Source organism: Colletes latitarsis, chromosome 4, assembly GCF_051014445.1.
Source record: "Colletes latitarsis isolate SP2378_abdomen chromosome 4, iyColLati1, whole genome shotgun sequence".
In the NCBI taxonomy this organism is placed as follows: Eukaryota; Metazoa; Arthropoda; class Insecta; order Hymenoptera; family Colletidae; genus Colletes; species Colletes latitarsis.
Window position 1 is genome coordinate 36,655,809 of NC_135137.1, and position 19,352 is coordinate 36,675,160.

The 19,352-nt window shown below is 42.7% G+C and overlaps 2 protein-coding genes across 3 annotated transcripts; one reads left to right on the plus strand and one right to left on the minus strand.

The window, feature by feature from the left end:
• Positions 1-1,899: 1,899 nt before the first annotated feature.
• Positions 1,900-12,001, minus strand: LOC143341436 (uncharacterized). Of its 2 annotated transcripts, XM_076764399.1 has the most exons (6): positions 11,494-12,001; positions 10,540-10,596; positions 10,321-10,425; positions 8,090-8,802; positions 4,500-4,550; positions 1,900-4,406 (listed from the first exon to the last, which is right to left on the minus strand). In XM_076764399.1, the coding sequence occupies exons 1-6, from the start codon at positions 11,576-11,578 to the stop codon at positions 3,651-3,653; spliced, it is 1,767 nt and encodes a 588-aa protein (XP_076620514.1). In that variant the 5' UTR covers positions 11,579-12,001; the 3' UTR covers positions 1,900-3,650. The 2 variants fall into 2 exon arrangements, with proteins under 2 accessions (XP_076620514.1, XP_076620515.1); XM_076764400.1 differs by lacking the exon at positions 4,500-4,550.
• Positions 12,002-15,956: 3,955 nt separating this feature from the next.
• LOC143341296 (vitellogenin) lies at positions 15,957-19,112 on the plus strand. Its single transcript, XM_076764131.1, has 3 exons — positions 15,957-16,317; positions 17,539-18,212; positions 18,685-19,112. The coding sequence occupies exons 1-3, from the start codon at positions 16,281-16,283 to the stop codon at positions 18,925-18,927; spliced, it is 954 nt and encodes a 317-aa protein (XP_076620246.1). The 5' UTR covers positions 15,957-16,280; the 3' UTR covers positions 18,928-19,112.
• Positions 19,113-19,352: the final 240 nt, after the last annotated feature.

Here is a 19,352-nt window from a genome sequence, read left to right on the forward strand (position 1 = left end):
CCTAACTCAACTCCAAATGAATTTTCTCGGTTCTATAATACAATAGTGTTGTTTTTAAAATCAACAAATCTCGAATCTCAACTGATCAGACGAGTCCTTACTAGACTAAACAAAAATTGTTTAAAAAAATTATAGATGCCTGGAAATTCATTAATAAATAAAATAGATCAATTTCGGGACGGACGTTCTTTCCAACTATGTACAATTCGTTAAAATTAAAATTAGTAGTTATGCTCGATCTTGAAAATAAAATTATATCGATTCAGGGAATATCTTCTTAAATATATGAGAACAGCCAAGTGAAATAGTTTCCTTTGAGTGTATTCTTTCATGACACTCTTTTTATCACTAAAATAAGAGAAGAGTAAACTCAACCAAAATAATTTCAAATACAAGATCAAAATTAACGAATAAAAATTTACATCTAGAGTAGAATTCTCTTCCCCGAATAGTAACAATATTTTCAAGACTCTCAATCGATAACCTTTCCTAAATAGTTAAAATTAATATCATTCGGATAAAAGCTTGCCCCGTCTCCGGTTCGTTGCTCCACCGATCGTTCGTCCACACTCGATTCGCGACGAACGATCGCTCGGGGGATGCCGGACCGACGCGTCGCGGCGTTCTCGCCTCGAAATAGCTTTTGATAATATTTCTAGCGTTCTATTATTTATACTGCGCGGGAATCAAACGAAAACCGAACGCCCCCCCTCCGTGCTTCCACGTTTCCCTCGCTTCTCGGAACTAATTTACGATTTTTTTTTTCTCTCCCCCTAGACTTTTTCCCATTTATTTATCCTACTCGTTCGTATATTCCCATCCCTCCTCGTCGTCGTTCGTCGGCTCCGCATCCATCGATATCAAACGAAACAATTTTACGAATCGGCACTTACGCGAGAAGCGAAACTCATCGATATACTCTGAACGCTACAAACACGAATAAATGTACAGCGAATTTGTTCACCTACGCGCCGGGGATCGAAAGATTTTCGCAGCCAAACTAAGCTCTAGTCGTTCCACTGTTACTTCTTTTTGTTTTTTTATCGTTTTCTATGTACATATATTATAATTTTTTTCCCCCTCTCGTTCGCGAATCATTTTTGGCCGCCTATGTTTCTCACTAACGCACGTTTTAGAATTATCTTTGCTAATCACTAATTAATTAAATATCACAATCTATGATAAGAAGTCCATGTGTATGTATACTACATATGTATATGCCACTTGTCGCGCCACGCTGGAAAAAAACAGACGGCGCGCGACGCAAATTAGAACCGACACAGTTACAAAAATAAATAATCGTCTCGGGTGTGTGTGTACGAGTGTGATAGCTACTACGTATCGGGACAATTAGGGCTCATTAATGTCGTACGAGTCTCAGGAAACGAGTCCCCATAAATTTAAAAATTCACCTATGGGAGCCTGGGACGCCATTGTTGGCCAACATAGAACACAATTTTTCATCCTATACGAATATCGTCAAACTAAAGCGTTACACAATCCTCTAGTTCGATTACTCTCGGTTTGCAATGACACGATATTTTATTTAATTCTAAAAGGATGTTGGAAAAATTACGCAAAACAATTGGAATATTTTTATTTTAAAGAAGCTCCATTTTTATTCTAGATCTTTTACAGGGGCTTCTATTCACAGGAAATAGAGCTACTTTTATTCCGAAATTTTTCATTATCAATTATAGAAGCATAATTAAAAAATGAATGCTCTGATAAATGGGTTTCTTCTCCAAAGTCAAAAAATAGCAATAAAATAAAACATGATTCTTTGTGCAAAGTTCTCAGAGGACTCGTACCAATGTCCAAAAGGTCAAGAAAAATTGATCTTATTAACGTAACATAAAAAAAAATTGTTTTCATAAAAATATCGTATCCACTGAGAGTAATCGCATGTTTGGAGTACTATTCCTACATAGAAATCTACGCGCGAACCAAAATCGAAGAGAATCGACGGAAAACCAACGGGGCAACGACGGTACCGAGATGTCGCGGTTATGTATGTATATTATGTTATACGTAAAAATATTGAAGAGATCGTGATTGATAAAAAAAATATATATATATGTATACTATGATATATATGTATGTACAGGCGAGACCCTCCGTTCGCGGACCGAATCGTGGAAAATAAGTTCTTTGAAGTTTCTACACGCGCGACTCTACTTTTTTTTCTTCTTCTTCCCCCACCCCCACCCCGGTTACGTATTTACAAAGACGACGGCGTTATTTACAAAACACACCCCTGGTGCTCGCAAGAACTACTTGGCTACGCTACTACACATACCTCTCAACGTTTCTGTACACGAATTCTTTTAAACTGGTCGCTCGCGTCTTCCGCGAGAATCCCGTAATCCCTGTATCCCTTGCGCCGTCGTTTTTAATACCCAAAATTCGATGTCGTTTCTAATTAATCGCCCCACTCTCTCTCTCTCTACTCGCGACAAACCTTGACCTACTGGCAAGCTAGATAATCTCCCCCGGATGGAAACCGGAAGTCGAACCTGAACGCGAAACCTTAGATGATATTTGCAGTTGGCAACGATTCGGTGTAAACCTTTGACCGTGGAAATAAATTGTATATAGAATAAACTGATGATTCGTCGGTCGCAAACCAGCCACTTATTCGTCCACGTTTCGAGCCCTACGTCTATCCGCCATCTTTGGATTGATTAAAAATTGTAAACCTACGTGAGATTAAGATCGTAAGAGCGAAATGCGATATCAGATTGGGGGAAAAATTAGAAAATAATTCTGTTCTATAATTATATCGAGGCCCACGTGAAGGTCGGTGGATACTTATTTAGAATTTTCAACTACTCCAAAGATATTTCGAAGACGTACGGGGTCGAAACGCAAATAAAGAAAAAGCATTCTGATCAAGACTGACCGGTCGTCATTTAATAATCATATCGACAAGCATACGTTTTAGTAAATTGTATATCAGTCGGTGTCCTAAGCTATTTACTGCCTGTATAATACTCTGAAAGGGCCTAGCGTCGCTATTGTCGCGTCACACGATTTCTTTACACGGTGTGAATATAGTAATCGGAAAAGCATCGTTGATACAAGATGCTGGGGTGTCGAAGGGGAGGGTTGGATGTGGACACAACGATTTTCCATGGGATCGCCAAGGGAACTCGAGGAATGTTTCGAATTCCACGCGATAGATCTGCAGGTACCCATTCCATAAATGTTCGCACGACATCGTCGAGTGTAATCTGCGTCTCGTGACACCGTAAAAATTTAGCAAACTATCGGAACGAAAAACGGAGAGACCAGGTTTTAGTCAATTCTCTCCGCGATATCTCTTTCCCTATAATAGAAACTAATCCGTCGTGAATGTACGACGCGGACTCACCGAATCCTCCGGGAAACGTGCGTCGCAAACGTCGTCGCGGGCTTCGTGGAAACGAACGGACCACGATCCTCGCGATGATCCCGCGATTCGACGACGCCGCCGGCGCGTTTCGCCACGTCGTCACCGTACATCAAGACTCGTCCCTGCTCCACGCGCCTCGGACCTGACCGATCGCGATTAAACGGATCTCGCGAAACGACGAAACTAAAGACAACAAGAGGTAGAGACAAACACCCGGTTCGCGTGGTCCTCAGCCTGGAGTGGGCGGGGTCTTATGTCAGTGAATATTAAAGTTGTACTGCTTACGGCTGGACGAAATGCGAAGCCACCGACTGACCGCCAGTGGCTCCGGGTGACAGTTCGACCAGGCGATGTCGCCGAAATGGGGATAAGGCGAGGAGGTGGTGGTGGCCTCGACCTGTATCGCCGTGGTCAGATCCTGCTGGTAGTCGTGCTTGGTCCTCTTGGGCTGTCGTTGGCTCACGGGACTCGGATGGGTCGCGTGGGTGGCGTGGTTCAGTCTCTTCCCGTTGATCTGGGGCGCGTGTTGCTGCTCCAGTTGCTCCAGCTGCTCCAATTGCTCGATAGGCTCGAATATGAGGCTGGGCATCGAGGCCTGCACCTGGTAGCTCCTGGACACGGGCGAATGAGCGATATTGTTCGAACGTGGCAACTGCATCACCAGTTGTGGCTTGTCCTTGTAGATCGGGGAGTAGATGGTCATGGCAGCCTCGGGATCGATGTCCACGGGCGTCTCCGCCTCCAGGACACCGGTGGCCAACGGAGGCTGGGCGCAAGCGGCCGGCAACGACGCTGGAACGACCGGTATCGCCGGCGACGCGGTGCTAGGCACCAACGTGGCCACCGACGACTCGTCGTCGTCGTTGCTGGCGGCTGGCAGCGGCGACAACGGCGGCAACACCACCGATATCGGCGCCATCATCGAGCTCGACTGCGACGAACTGGTGGAGTTCACTATCGACGACTCCAGGCTCCTCAGCTCCTCGTTGGCGAAGTCCTCTTCGAGCTTGGTCTAAAAAAGAGAAGCGTTGGCGACCCGCAATAAGAATCGTACGGCCCTTACGAGGTGTTGGCGTTTAAGTGCCCAAAAGAAACCATGCCTTACAGGTTTAGTGGAGCCATGCGGGGCCAGACACCGATAAAGCAAATCAACAGCCTGCAATAACAAAAACAGAAAACAGGTATCAACCGACACCCTCCTTGCTGGCTACTGTTCCGCAGCTGACTCGTCTGGGTCGATCGATCCATGTTTGTCAGCGACGTTTACTGTATTTTTCTCTTTCTTTTTATCGGGTTTTGATTTATCATGTGCCTAATCGAATACACGAAACCGTTTCTTCACGACTGACGTTAGTTCTCCAATATGGCTGCCCGCAGAAGATTAAAGGGGGCCTTCTACTGTAAAACGCGCGCTTGACAATCGCATCAGAAACCAAGGACTAAGAGCGAAGCTTCGTTAATAACTTCGTAAATCGTTTTTAAGATTTGGAAACTTTTAGGCTCCCCGGTATTGGCCAGAATTATCCAGCTTCGACAAGCCTCTACGTTTTCAAGCGTTCCAAAGCTATTAAAGATCCGTAACTGTTCCACAAACTTCGATCGATGGCACAGTTTATGTTGCTCGCGTCAAGGTAACAACGAAATTGATTCTAAACAATTTTTTTAGACGAATGAATCGTTATGCTACGCAAGACGATGATTCCAGGTAAAAAGTAATGAAAGGTATTCGGTAATATAAGGTTTGCGAATCATCGAGTCGAATGAATACCAGCACAGAAATAAATAGCGATCGACTACGAAAGAACAACGTAAAATAATTTCACAATTCGCCGTGAAAGAATTTCACCGAGCTATAATCGCGTCATGAATCGTCGGTAGACGCCTAGAAATGAAAGTTTCAATTGTACACACTACATATAAGAACTCAGTATTACCAGACCATGCATATCACTTCACAAGAACGTTGTTACAAGATACACATTACTAAAAAAAAAAAAAAAAAAAAAAAATTAAAAGAAAACAGCTACGAAAGAAATCTAAATATCTAATCATCGAGGTACGTTTCGTTTCCCACGAAACGTATAATTCTCACGAAACACGTGGGTGGCCAGGAGAGTTCCTGGAAAACGCGTAAGCGCGAGAGAGAGATCTTGGAACGAAACAGAAGGCTTTTCAAGCAAACGGAAAAATGAAAAACTTTCATTTCTTTCGGTGAACGCAAAGCTGCGCGCCGAATTCCACGCAGGAAATTATTTTGTCTCGAGACCATCTACAGAATCGTTAAATATAATGGTAATTCAACCCTTTCGCTGCGAAGAGTAATAAATATGTTCAGAATTTTATGAGAAAATCGAGTTCGATGTATTGCATTTTCTATATCAAACGAAATCGTTAAACTACCTCCCTGTATCGTATAATTAAAAAACCATGAAGTCGATACTTTCATTGGCTTCCTAGAATGCAGCTTGTAAAACTTTATTTGAACCATGTATGGTATATGTTCGTACAAACTACATATTTATGTATGCTCACAAAAAATATACTCCAGTGCATATTAATATTGCAGTATTAAATTCTCAATACTGGTCGAACGGCTCTTTCCTCGTAGCCTGAAACATCAATACGCGTCCAACGAGGAACACAAAACTTCAAACTCGATTTTCAGCCATTCAATACGTTATAGTGCTTGCAAAATTCAATCTAAATCGATGACCCATATATCGTGACGTTCTTTCGTTAACCGCCCCGCAGCGAAAGGGCAAACGGAACAGTTACCAAAAAAAAAAAAAAAAAAAAAAAAACGAGAGAATATCGCAAAATGAGAAGTGACACCTAACAAGGAGAACTCCTCCGTTTTGACTCTCACTTTTCAACGAACTTCTGCACGATGACAGAGCTTGATATACTGAAACTAATGGTACAGTTTCGCTGTGAAGTTTTAATATTTAATACCGAAGTTTCGACGCAGATTCGTCATGAAGGATTACTCTCGTTGGCACAAGTTACCAACAAATATTTTCCAAGCTAATGTATCAATTAAAGCGACAGTGTATACTATACGATTATTAAAAATAAAGAGATATCTGGGATTTTAATTTACTTTGCAGAATCTCATCAATAAGTAAGAGTTACAGAAGTTATCCTTGCACACGCGAGGGCATCGAGTCTATCGAGTAAGGTCTTCCGGATTGATGGAACATCGATGACTTTTAATTGGTGGAACATTTCCAATGTCGTTCCACCAATCGGAAACCTAGCGCCAAGCACGCGCCGTAATTTCACGACGGATTCAATGCCACCCGGTATACTGTAGCCTAATGAGAAGATGTCACAGCTGCTAATTGGCTGCGGCGTAATAACTGTGCTGCCCTTGTCATCAGCCTACAGTACAAATATTAGGGTAGTCCTTGCGTTCTGTCTACGAAAATTCTCTGATCTCATCCTTCGTTAGAACGATTCCAATACATTCGAAAATAATTCCTGCGCAATAGGAGCTCACACGTAAGAGAAATTTATTTCCTTTTTCAACACGTTGACTGCGCGTTTTACGTGGTTTGCCCATGGTGCCAACAAGAATTTTTTATTATGTAAGTTGTGTAATTATGTTTAATGCATTTTTCGCGGTGGTGGTCACCGATGACCCCCATAATGCTATAACCAAGTCGAGTGCCAGTCACCGGTGACCCTTACGGCAATCAACGTGTTAAGAATATTTAATAAACACGTTGTCAATAGCACTTTTGTGAAGCAATTATACAGGGTATTCGGCCACCCCTGGGAAAAATTTTAATGGTAGATTCTAGAGGCCAAAATAAGACGAAAATCAAGAATACCAATTTGTTGATGAAGGCTTCGTTAAACAGTTATTAACGTTTAAAGTTCCGACTGTACTGAATTTTTTTCTCGAAAGTGGTTAGGATTTCGGGGGTATGTCTATTGACCAAAAACGGTTGTAATTGACCCCTGCAACCAAAAATAATTTTTTTAGAACGATTTGAAATTTTTTTTTTCGTCGAAAAATTTCAGCACCTTCCTGATTTTTTTTCTCGAAAGTGGATAGGATTTCGGGGGTATGTGTAATGACCATAAATGATTGCAATTGACCCCCGCAACCGAAAATAATTTTTCCAGAACGATTTGAAATTTTTTAATTCAATTGTTAATAATTTTTTAACGAAGCCTCAGTCAAGAAATTGATATTCTTGATTTTCGTCTTATTTTGACCTCAAGAATCTCCCGTTACAATTTTTCCCAGGGGTGGCCGAATACCTTGTACAGCGGTGACACACTAAATTACGTAGGGCCTAAAATTTGAGTATCTCGACAGCTGAGCCCAGAATAAAGCAACTTTCCCCCCCTTTCCTATAATTCAATCTACCTCAAACTGTTTCATCCACTCACAGGAATACAGGAATAGACAGGAACGAACGTGAACCAACAGAAATCGACAGGAACAGACACGAACAGAGGGGAACAGGTTTTATCAGAAGAGTGTCACTACACATCAAGAACCCCTAGCGCATCGAATATCCTCTTTAACGCTTTACTCCTTCCTAAACTTGAACGTTGAGCCCCTACTGCAGGAACGAGAAGCTATAGCTCAGGACCACCCCAACGTGGGTGGTGAATAATAAACAGATTCCTACCAAGGATGCAACAGAGGCGCAAAAGAAGGCGATGGAGGATAGTTCTTACCTTTGGCAGTGGATACGTGTCTGGCAGCGATAGAACGGGCGGCGAGGTGGGCGCTTCCGTTTCGACGGTCAAGGCGGGGGTGTTGGGTGTCAGGGGGTTGAGGTTCGAGGTGGCGGAGGATACGGTCACGGTGCCGGTTACGGTCACCTTCGTCGGCCTGTTCGGTATCTCTTTCGCGGCGCGGTGGTCCGCGAGGAGCTTGTCGAAGGTTTTGCTCCGACCGAGGACCGTCCGTCGCAGCGAGACCGTGTGCGCCTTGCACGTGAGCGACCTGGTGCAAGGCTTCCCGGTCTCGTCGTTCCAGACCCCGCAGTGACGATCGGGATCGTACTCGCGATCCTTGAGCAGCGACCTGTCCGTCTTGAGCCTTTTCCGGCGAGGCTGACCGCCCGTCGTTCCAGGACTCTTCACAGGACTCGACGATACCGTGGTCCCGGTCGCGTTCGCGGCCTGAACCGGCAGCGACTCGAGGGGCGATCGCGGCGACGTGACGATCGGTAACGACGTCGACGACAAGCTCGTGGGCACGCTAGGCTGCTCCGAGGTCCGTTTCACGTTCGTGTGATTGATCTTAGCGGTCCCGGTCGAGATCTGCGGCGACGACTGCGCCTTTTTCAATTTCGACACTTTGCAATAGGGCGTTTTCACGGGAGGCTTTACGACCGGGGTGGAGGGAGTTGGAAAATTGACCGTGCCGGAAGGATGGCGACTTTCTGCGGCAAAATACGAGCAACGTTTACAACGATGGTAAACGCTGAAGAGCGGATGATTAGTCGGCCTGAAAAGAAGGATTATTCACTGTGTCGACGACCTTACCGATTTCCATCACCTAACCGTTGGTGGGCCTTGTATAGAGTTGGGTATTAACTTAACATTTCAATAATTAAATCTTCGAAACTGAGAACGACTTATTATTAGAAATCGGCAAGATCGTCAACACTGTAAATAATGATCGAGAAAGCTACCGTTCTCGTTCAATTGTTCTTCTTGTTCGTACGTATAAGTGGATCCTTTCAATGTGTCTTGATTTTTCTTTTTTCAAAGTATCAGAAAATTATACTTAAAAGTTCCTGGATCACTTTCCTCGCGAGGGAACATTGAGAATTATCGGGTATCGATTTATAACTTCCGATTGTGTAAAATTGTATCAATATCTAGGATTTACGAGACCTCTATATCTCCCTTTCACTTTGTGACAATTTAATTCCGAGCCGACGACATCTTGAAAGAATTCACTGCGGATAGCTTTGCTAGTCATTTATTGTATTTGCGTATCTTAAAGCGTTGACAATTGAAGACAGCATTTGAAAGCTTTATGATATTAAGTAAATTGAACGCACCGACGCGAGCTTGTACAATAGAACCTCGATTTAAAGGACTAATTGAGGAGAGAGGCATCCATTAAATCAGAACGCCCCTAAAATAACGAATTATATACTTCTGAATGTACTTAAATTGTATGGCCTTTCATTATCGAGAAAAACAATTCTGAAAATCAAATATGTATGCACTCGAATAATTGTAAAATTCGATACCATGGATTTCAGAGATAAGGAAAATTCTTATCTGGATAAAAATCTCGGAAAACTATTGAAATCTAAGTAACTTTTTAATCGTTACTGATCGAATAAACATTCAAATTCGAAATACAGAATAATATTAATCTATCTCGTGTTGAATAAGCATCGCGACTAAATCATTATCTTTCAATTGAATAAAATTCTACCCACTTTTTATTCGATTACAGACAGTAGAACAATTTCGTAAATAAAGATAAGATAGTTCTAAGATTAATTTTACAGAGGGATTGTCCAAAATGCGATCACGATTGCTAAATATATAACCGTGTTTTAAAGAATTAATTAAATGAAAGTAACAGAGAATATCAAACAATTTTAATTTGATATTTATTGATGAGATATTAAACCCATTTGCAGTAAATTGCTAATTTGAAGTGAAGCAGCTAACAATTACCCAATTTTAAAATAATGGTCGTCGAATTTGAGCCCGTAAAATCGAGGTGTTTTAGAGTACATGCATAAATCAAGAGATATTTATCTCCTTGGTATCTCAATTTTATTCTTTGAGTGGATTTATTATTGTGTATTTAAAGTAAAAATATGTCTTTAAAACGAATAGAGAAACATTTATGCATGAAAAATAAGCAGATACTGATTTGACAACTATACAACTAATGCTACAGCAAAGTATATAGATACAAAATGACATACCCATATGTTGTATTAGAGCTTGTGGTTTAACTATGGCGTGGCATGTTTCACACACTACCGTGTAAAAACTGTCCCTCTCTGGGCAAAATCCATATAAATCAATGTCTGTAACAGAAATTCTCTTGTTAATAAAATTCATAAATCTCATACAATAAAGAACATTGTGTATTTCCAATATTAAATGCAAATATAAATTACAGATTGTAATATGATAGTTACCTTCTGCTGCAAGACGCGTAACTGAGCTAGGGAGTTGACCTTCTGTTTCTTCATCGCCTGAAACAAACCAAATCCTTTTATGGAATATATGATAAAACACCAGACCGCTTAATACAAGAATATCTGAGTTGTCAACTACTTGTTACAGACAATATGTACAATTTGCAATTAATGCATATTTCTAAAATGAGTACTTAAATGAGAAGCAGAAAGATAAAAGATTATCATGATTGATCTTGGACATCTATGCAAAATTCAAATATGTTACACTGTAATTGTAATTACCATCTGAACAAACATTATAATGGATTCTATATTACTGTCAATCTTATACAGATGAAATCTACCCTTTAAAATATAGTTTTCATACATCTCTATTGGTTTCAAAAGCAGAACATGAAATAAAAAACACAAACTTCTGGGTAAACAACTTTTATTATGTTTACATATTATACATGCACAATCTTTCAACAGAATTTCATCTGAGAAGAAAGAGAAAGAGGACAGATATAAGTATACAAGTATACATATAATTGGAGAAAAAGATATCGGAAGAGCGCGTCCGATCGAAATCGTTTAACGAGTCCGAGGACCGATCTGTGCCAGACTGCACGCTGAAAACTAAAGGCTTCGACGCTCCGCGTATTTCACGGTCGGTATTTCGTTACGAATTACATAATTGCCAGCGAAAAAGGTCGTTAAAACGCGCACGGCGTCCCGAGGGAACGTCAAAACGCGACGGCCGTGTGCAGGCAATCGTTGGCGACGATTTTTTTTTAAATAAAAGCGTGCGATAGGGGGGCCCCAACGTGATGCCCGTGCGTCAAGTCGACGGACAAAGGAGCATCGAAGTTGAGGTTAGGTACACGGGAGCTCGACGCTCGTCGTTGTCGCGTTTTGTGAAGCGACAGCGAACGAACGAACGAGCTTTTCGATGTGATTCAGCGCACTTACTCAACGGCTTGTCTCGTCCGATTCTTTCTATCCAGCTGGACCAGGGCTGGCCGTGAAAGAATGTTGGACTGTCACTTCCCGACATTGCCAGTGGCGCTCGCGGTGTGAATGAAACACGATGCGATTTGTCGTGTGTATATAGCGAGGAGAAAGTGTTTTGGGGCCGGGCCGCGTGGACTGTCAGGTACGGCGGCGGCGGTTCGCGTGCAGTCTGCCCTCGACACGTCGATTCCTCGAATACATTTAGCTCGCAAATGATCGGTGCTCCCCTATTGTGAATGGAAATGTTAGCGAACGCGAACCCCGTCTGGCATGTCTCTGTCGGGAAACATCTTTCACGGACACGGAAATTTTCTACAGAGCCCCTTTCTCGTTTGTACGCCCGAGTACGAGTAGCACGCTTCGGCGTACGGCACGCACGTACGTACGGTTATTACTGAGATTCCTGCGACTGCATTGGATGAACTGTTGTGACGTCATCAATGTATAGTCGACTTACCCGTGCGCAACTTGCCAGGCGATCCAATCGCGCGCCTCGGATTTCTGCCCCCCCGTGCTGCTTCGTAGTTGTACCTTATTGGCGATCGCGCATCGCTCAGCAGGTGGATTGAAAATTTGAAAGACTTTACGCGACAATTATGCTAAAAACTTACAGCCCGTTCACACGATACCGTTTTTCGACCGAATTCGGTCGTTTTACCTAATCGATCATTTGCCGAATTGATTGTTTTACGATCACGTGTAACACCATGAACGTTTTATACGATGCTTTTCACTCGAATAACCTCGCGTATTTTTAAAAAATATTTGTAACGCGAAAGGAGACGAATTTCCCTTGACTTTTTATTTGTAATATTGCTTTTATATCTAGAATGACTCGGACATCGATGTGTCGATTATTTATTAAGAAAATAAGAGATACATACTGCATTATGTTAAAAGGTTAAAAGCGTTGAGTTCCCGAATCTACCACCAGTTGAGGGACCAGTAAGGTTTCTTTTCTTTCGGCCATGTTTTAATTCTGTTTACCAGCTTCATGTCTTCCAGTGCATCGACCGGCAACTCTGCTGGAATCGTCGATGTGGTCATCCCGGCAGAATTACCGTTACCTCCGATTCGATATGCAATCTAATGATTATCGAAGATAGTTTGCTGTTGATCGTTTGTCGAGATATTGCCGAAGAACTTGGAAGTGGCGATTGCTACTTCCTGCATAAGATGGCCTTTGTGATTGCACCAAATAGAAAACAATAAACAAAACTACAATATGTAGTTTTCAAGATTGAAAATCAAACCTTGAGTCATTCGAACCTTGAGAGAAAAAACAAATCATTGTAATCTTAACGAAGTCGAGATTCTTTACTGTTATACACGACCTCGTCCAAAATATGTTTAGTTACAGTACAGTTTGGTACGCAATCACATTCATCATTATGCAAATAGGTCATCTTGATTCACGATCGTGTTTTTCAACGGCTTACCATGTTTTATGAATCAGCAATCAGGCTTTGTCGTATTTACAATGTATAAATTTGCTTTAAGCCTCTGGGAGTCTGGGCTGCTACCTATGTAATGGACGTAAAAGTGTTACTAAAATAGCCCACATCGACCGACGTCGCGTCGATCGACAACTTTTAGTTGTAGTTTTGAATCACGAGATGGCTATACCGACTTCTGGCTGAAAAAAACCTTTTTCCGGGAACGAATGCCGGTACATGTTTCCATGGATCATCGCGAAACTAAGCAAAGCACACAATGTTATTTATCTGCAAATAGCTCCAGGGCAATGGAAACGAAGGGAATCGGAACATCCTGTTATTTGCTCGTTCAATATCTCTATAGAATCCACAGAAAAAAAGGGAATATTTACCGAATAAAAAACATTGCCAAGCATTGTTTTATCGTGTAATATGGGTCAGGGGCATAAACGAGATATAGAATAGATGTTCCATGCAACTTTTTATACTACCACACGGATTGGGGGCTCGCGAGCATTTCCGTGTCATTTCCAACGTTATCGGTTCACGCTAGAATTCGAATTTAGCACTATTAGTGTTTAGAATTTAGACTAAATATTGAAAGAAATAATTATTCGAGCACTCAAAACCAGATCACAGGAGCGAGGCTCTAGACTTGCCAAAAACCATCATTTCGCCTATTATCGCGCCAGCAGTCAACGTCATCTAATTTAGTGTTGCAAACGAGATCATTGCAGTAGATCAACGCGATAATGACAAAATTACTCTCTCCGCTTATGAGATAAATGTCATTTTCAAGGTTCTTGCCAATGATGCCCATATGATTACACTCCACCCACCAGTTTTTCCTTTTTCTTTAGCACGTTCACTACCACCAATTATAAAACCACCCACCACAGATTTTATGTTTTCCCCAAAGACAATTTGGGGAAAACATAAGCTGAGTTTTGGCAAAAGAATCTTAGATCGAATGTGTTGAAAACACGACATTTGTTACCCCTGGGAAAAGTTTTAATGGGGGATTCTAGAGGCCAAAATAAGACGAAAATCAAGAATACCAATTTGTTGATGGAGGCTTTGTTAAAAAGTTATTAACGTTTAAAGTTTCACCAGTACTGAATTTTTTTCTCAAAAATGCGCAGGATTTCGGGGGTATGTCTATTCACCAAAAATGATTGCAATTGACCCCCGCAACCGAAAATAATTTTTCCAAAACGATTTGAAATTTTTGAATTTAATTATTAATAACTTTTTAACGAAGCCTCCATCAACAAATTGGTATTCTTGATTTTCGTCTTATTTTGGCCTCTAGAATTCCCCATTAAAATTTTTCCCAGGGGTGGCCGAACACCCTGTGTTACGTAATAATTTGGAAGAAAATGAAATTAAATTGGGCACGAATGAGAGATGTTATTGTTAACAAGATAATGAGACAAAGCACGTTGATAAGAAAACGAGCGTGTAGCGGCTATACAATGTTGCAGAGGCAAAAGATCCTCGAGATAGCCAGGTGTAAATCTCACTGCTTATGGCATAAGTAGATGTGAACTTCACAACAGAGGGAAGACACAAGGAACTTTAAGACCTTTAATTTAACTTTTAGACCTACGTTGACTTTTTATTCATCTCACTGAGAGTCTTGAAACACTTTCTTTAACATCCTGTACAATTACCCAGCGGTTCATCTACGCGCGTACTGCGAAGCGGTGTCTAAACCACCAATTCCCTGGTAGAAATTCGCGTTGCTGACTGTGGAAACTCAATTAAATTGCTCCCCGCCGCAGCCCCTGACCAGCTACACGTCGACCATATAAAAGGCCTAGCCACCACGCGGGGGTGACAACTTTGTTTCGACTAGGTCGTCAGCATGATCTTTACTGTAGTGTTGTATCTCCTAGGTCAGTTAGGCTTTCCCTTCCCCCTTGGATCGCTCGATTGCTACTCGTGACCAGTTACTGTCGGTACCATCAATGATTCACGAAGGACGGGTCAGGCCTTAACGAGTTTTAAAACGTTGACACCGTCCACGATCTATCCTCGTTCGTTTCACGAAAATTTCTTCTTGGAACGCCGAGCCACTGTCCGGGCTTGACCTGGTTTGCAACCTTAAACAGTCTCGTTTTCCAAGGTTACGAGGTTGTCGAAGGACGGTCCATGGTACATGATCAAAGTGTCAACATATGCAAACGGATTAGAACTTATTAGTTTCTGGAACGCGTCCGTCGGGATCAAGTTCGTCGATGACGACGTCTGACTTTGCCCTTCGAAACACGGATTTTACACGGTTACGCGTCCCCCGTGGGACGAGGACGCATGGAGCCGTCTAATTTATCGATTTTAAATTAGTATACAGCGAGGGGATATTCAGTTGGGGCGTCCAATTAGCAAATTACCCGACGCACGAACCTTTGCACGGATTATCTTGATTCTCAGCGTTTCGTTCCTGAACAGTTCATTTTTCTGCGAACCCTCGAACAAAACGTGCAATATTCCAGTCTGGGAAATAGTGCAAATTACTACTGAATATAATAGCTCTGTTCATAATATATTTCTTAGAATTCTGTATCATTTGATTCTATTTTCGACGTAAAATTGTGAGACACGAATAACTACGGTCACAAACAATTTACTCCCCACGTGATCCTCTAAAATAGCTAACCGAGGAACGGAAGCAGGTAGTCAGCGAATTACACAAATGTCGAAAAGTAATAGACTCGACGAACAGAGCTTATGCAACCGTCTCGTATCTTTTATAGATATTAAATTTTGAATAACAGTAGCTTTCGAGCGTTCGAAACTACTGTTACTGATCGAAGAACCGATGTAAACGCAAGATGGCTGACGTTCGGAACTTATTCTTTCCAATTGACCATCTTTCGCGTGAAAGAACTATGTCGAGGGGGAGGTTCAGGATGCATTGGAACGTTATCAGAAAAACGATAGTTGACGTCATTAAACGTCACGGCCTCGAATTAAAAAGCAGAATTGAGACGCAGCTAGGCTGGGACGACGATAACCGACGGTCGTTGACACGCAGGGGTAATTGTCAGCCAGTTTCGAAACGGCGTGTTAAACGGGTGGCTCGGGGTCCCTTCATGACCCCGATTGGCACCGTCGTGTCAATTCTCTAAATCTATCGCGGCTCAGCACCACGCTTTATTTTCCTACTGGAAAGAGAGAGCCGGCTTCGGTAAATTGGAGCCAGCTAATCGTAAGAAGAGGTCAGTAGTGCAGTTTAGCCACGGTATAAGAGCGGCCCCAACACCGGTGACTCCGCTAAAGTAGAGTCGAACGTTGCACGGTGTCACCATGAATATAGTGTTGCAGGTGGTGCCGTTTTTCTTAGGTAAGCCGTCGATCGTGACGTACGCGTGGCGTGTGTACGCGTGTGATCGATTGGTTCGCGACGAAACGTGAGAAATTCGAATACGTAGACCCCCGACACTTCGACAACGCGGTAAGACGCTCGAGAAGAAGATGGAGGTGCAAACGGAGCTTAAAGTTAAAACTCTAAAGAAACCCGACTCGTGATACGACCGTGCAGTATCGAAGACTAGCGACCCGTCTCTAAATCGACCCATTCAAACCTCCAATCATTCAATTCGCGTACACACGCTGTGTCTGGCGCGCGCGGTCGCCATTAGGCGAAAAGTAGGGTAGCTGTCCTGGTAACCGGACATGCACCAGCGATCGAAAGCTCCAATGTTTTATAAAAAACGAAAAAAGTGGAGATAACGATGTCTGTGAGTTTTATGGAACGGATCGTTCCATGTACATATCATTGTTCCCAACTATTTTCGGCGCTGATAACATAAGTGCCTCTTTTTAACGCGCGTTATCGTAAGTGCTTGTGATTGGCTGCAGAGCTTCGAGTCTAAGGTTAGTAACGACATCTTGAGATTCTAACCTTCCGCGCGAGCGGGAGGATCGATTTTGGCGGGAAAATGCTATGCAACTATGCAGCTTATAACTTACTAAATATTTGTTCCTTCGTTACATAAAAAATTGGATATCTTCAAGGATAAATTGTAGTTCTTTCGAAAAGAAAAGTCATTACCTATTTTCGGCTCGAAACAGCCAGTGCCATTTTAATCGTCCGATCACTGAAGCAGCCGTCCTATCCACCTGCAATAAAAAGAAAACAAACTCAATGAATAGATTCTTTAACTCGTAAATTAGAACACACTAATCTAATGAATTTTCCTAAAGGGAACAAATTTTCTCAACCCCCAATGTTGTCGATTTCTCAAAAATATCTTTAAAATTCGAAGTTTCGTACTGGGACCTATTGGAAATAGGTGGTGGAATAAAAAAGAAACAATTATAAAAGGAATAACTTTTAATTAAGCTTTCATTGGAAACACTAGGAAGGCACGTCCCGTACCCTCAAACCTAATCAGTCCTATACTTTGTCTAAACAAGCCAAGCTAGGGACACAGTTGCACCTCCTTGATTTGTATTTCGAGACGCGAGACGCAACATGCGCGTCGATGGTTTTTCTCGCATAAAGAAAACTTTCTCTTTTAGAAGAGAAAAACCAACATGACCAATTCGTGAATAATTTCAGCGGCACGCGTGAACGTGGACGTCCCGTGGTTGTACGGGCCGGTGTACACGTTCAACGTTCAAGTGAACTCGACGGCGATCTCGGAGGGCAGCTACACGAGCGTCCGACTGAACGTCGCCTCGAAGCTGGTCTGTCAGCCGAAGCTCCATCGTTACCACGTGCTCAGCTGTCATTTCAGCGACTCGAAGGCGGACAGTTTCGTCACGGAGAGCCTGGATCCCGCGATACCGGGCCTCCCGGTGAGCGCCGTGAACCGACAGGAGGCGTACGAGATCTACGACGATCAGTTCGAGATCAAGTTCACCGAGCACGGCCTGGACAGCCTCCTCGTCAACGAGAACATACAGCCGCGCGAGCTGGACATGATCCGCGTGATCGTCGGCCAGCTGAACATCGGCGCCAAGCTCATTGATTACGAGGACACGTTCGAGGTGATGGAGAACTTCACGCAGGGCGAGTGCGCGACCATATTTTCCGTGAGCAGGAACCTAGCCTGGCACGTCGTGCCGGAGGATCGCGGCTACATCCTGGAGACCATCTACGGACCCACGGAGGACCGACTCCTGCAGATACAGAAGATCAGGAACCTCAACATTTGCACCCACAACGTGCCCTACTTCTTCGGCAGAGCGGACAGCAGCATGCGTCAGCACAACGACGTCATGTCCACCGCTGTAAGTGCAATTGTTACATCTCAATCCTACGATAATTAACACCCTCGATTGACCTAATCAACATCAAACCACCTGGGGAATCTTTTTGAACCCTCACTTGTTAGCCTTCTATATTAACTACTGGAAATTTACAACACTTTTTTTCTTATAACATTAAGAATACAAGTAATTCTCAATTACAAATCTGATAGAGAGGAATAACAACAGTATACAATGATAATAATTTGATTAAAACGCGATTCTTTTCCCCGGAGCGGTCATCCATCCCAAAAGTAGCGAACGCCAATTAACGTCGATGATCGCACACGACCAGTGTTTCCAACTTGCCATGACCGTGGACAATTAAAAAAGCTTGTATAATACATAAATTGAACGTCTAGTCCAGGGTCGATTGACCAAAAATATGGAGTTCTTAACAGAGTTAGATGCAACTATAGCATTACAGGGATGATAAAGTTTGTTTTTTCTGCAGAGTTCGTCGGAAAGTCACATCACGATCACCTCCACCGAGTTCATGGCCAGTTCTACGAACGTGGTGTTGATCAGAGTGTTCGAGGGCGCGACTTTGTACGAGAACATAAAGCTCAGGCTAGACACGATCGAACCGGCGAGAAGCGAACCACCGGAAGTGAAGGATCCCGAGCTGGCCAGCATGTTCATCGGCGGATGGCTGTGGGACAACACGCAGCACGACGATTTCTCGATGATGGCCTGATCGAGACGATCTCTGTGCTTCGTCCGCATCGCGATAGGAAGTCCCGCTGCGTACGAACAGTGATACGCGGGTTCAAACTGAGATTCATACCATGCAATTCATATCACTGCTCTTGCGAATAGTGTACAAGTGTATTACCATTCGATTCTGTACATAATAAAGAAACTTTTCATTTCTGTAAGAAAGCCTAGTCTGTGCTTCCCTTGAGTTGGCGATAAAAGATGGGGAAAGTTAGTTGTCTTGTATTATACATTTAGGAGTTCTCTATTTCTATAAGACGCGGGTATTAAGATTCTAAAGTCGAAGGAAATGTTTAGAAATGACTGATTTCTGTGAAAATTAATGTGCGTCAAAGTGCACGCTGCATAAAAGAACATGCAAGAATTTCTAGATCCGTCCGGTTCGATCCAGTCGATTAACATTTA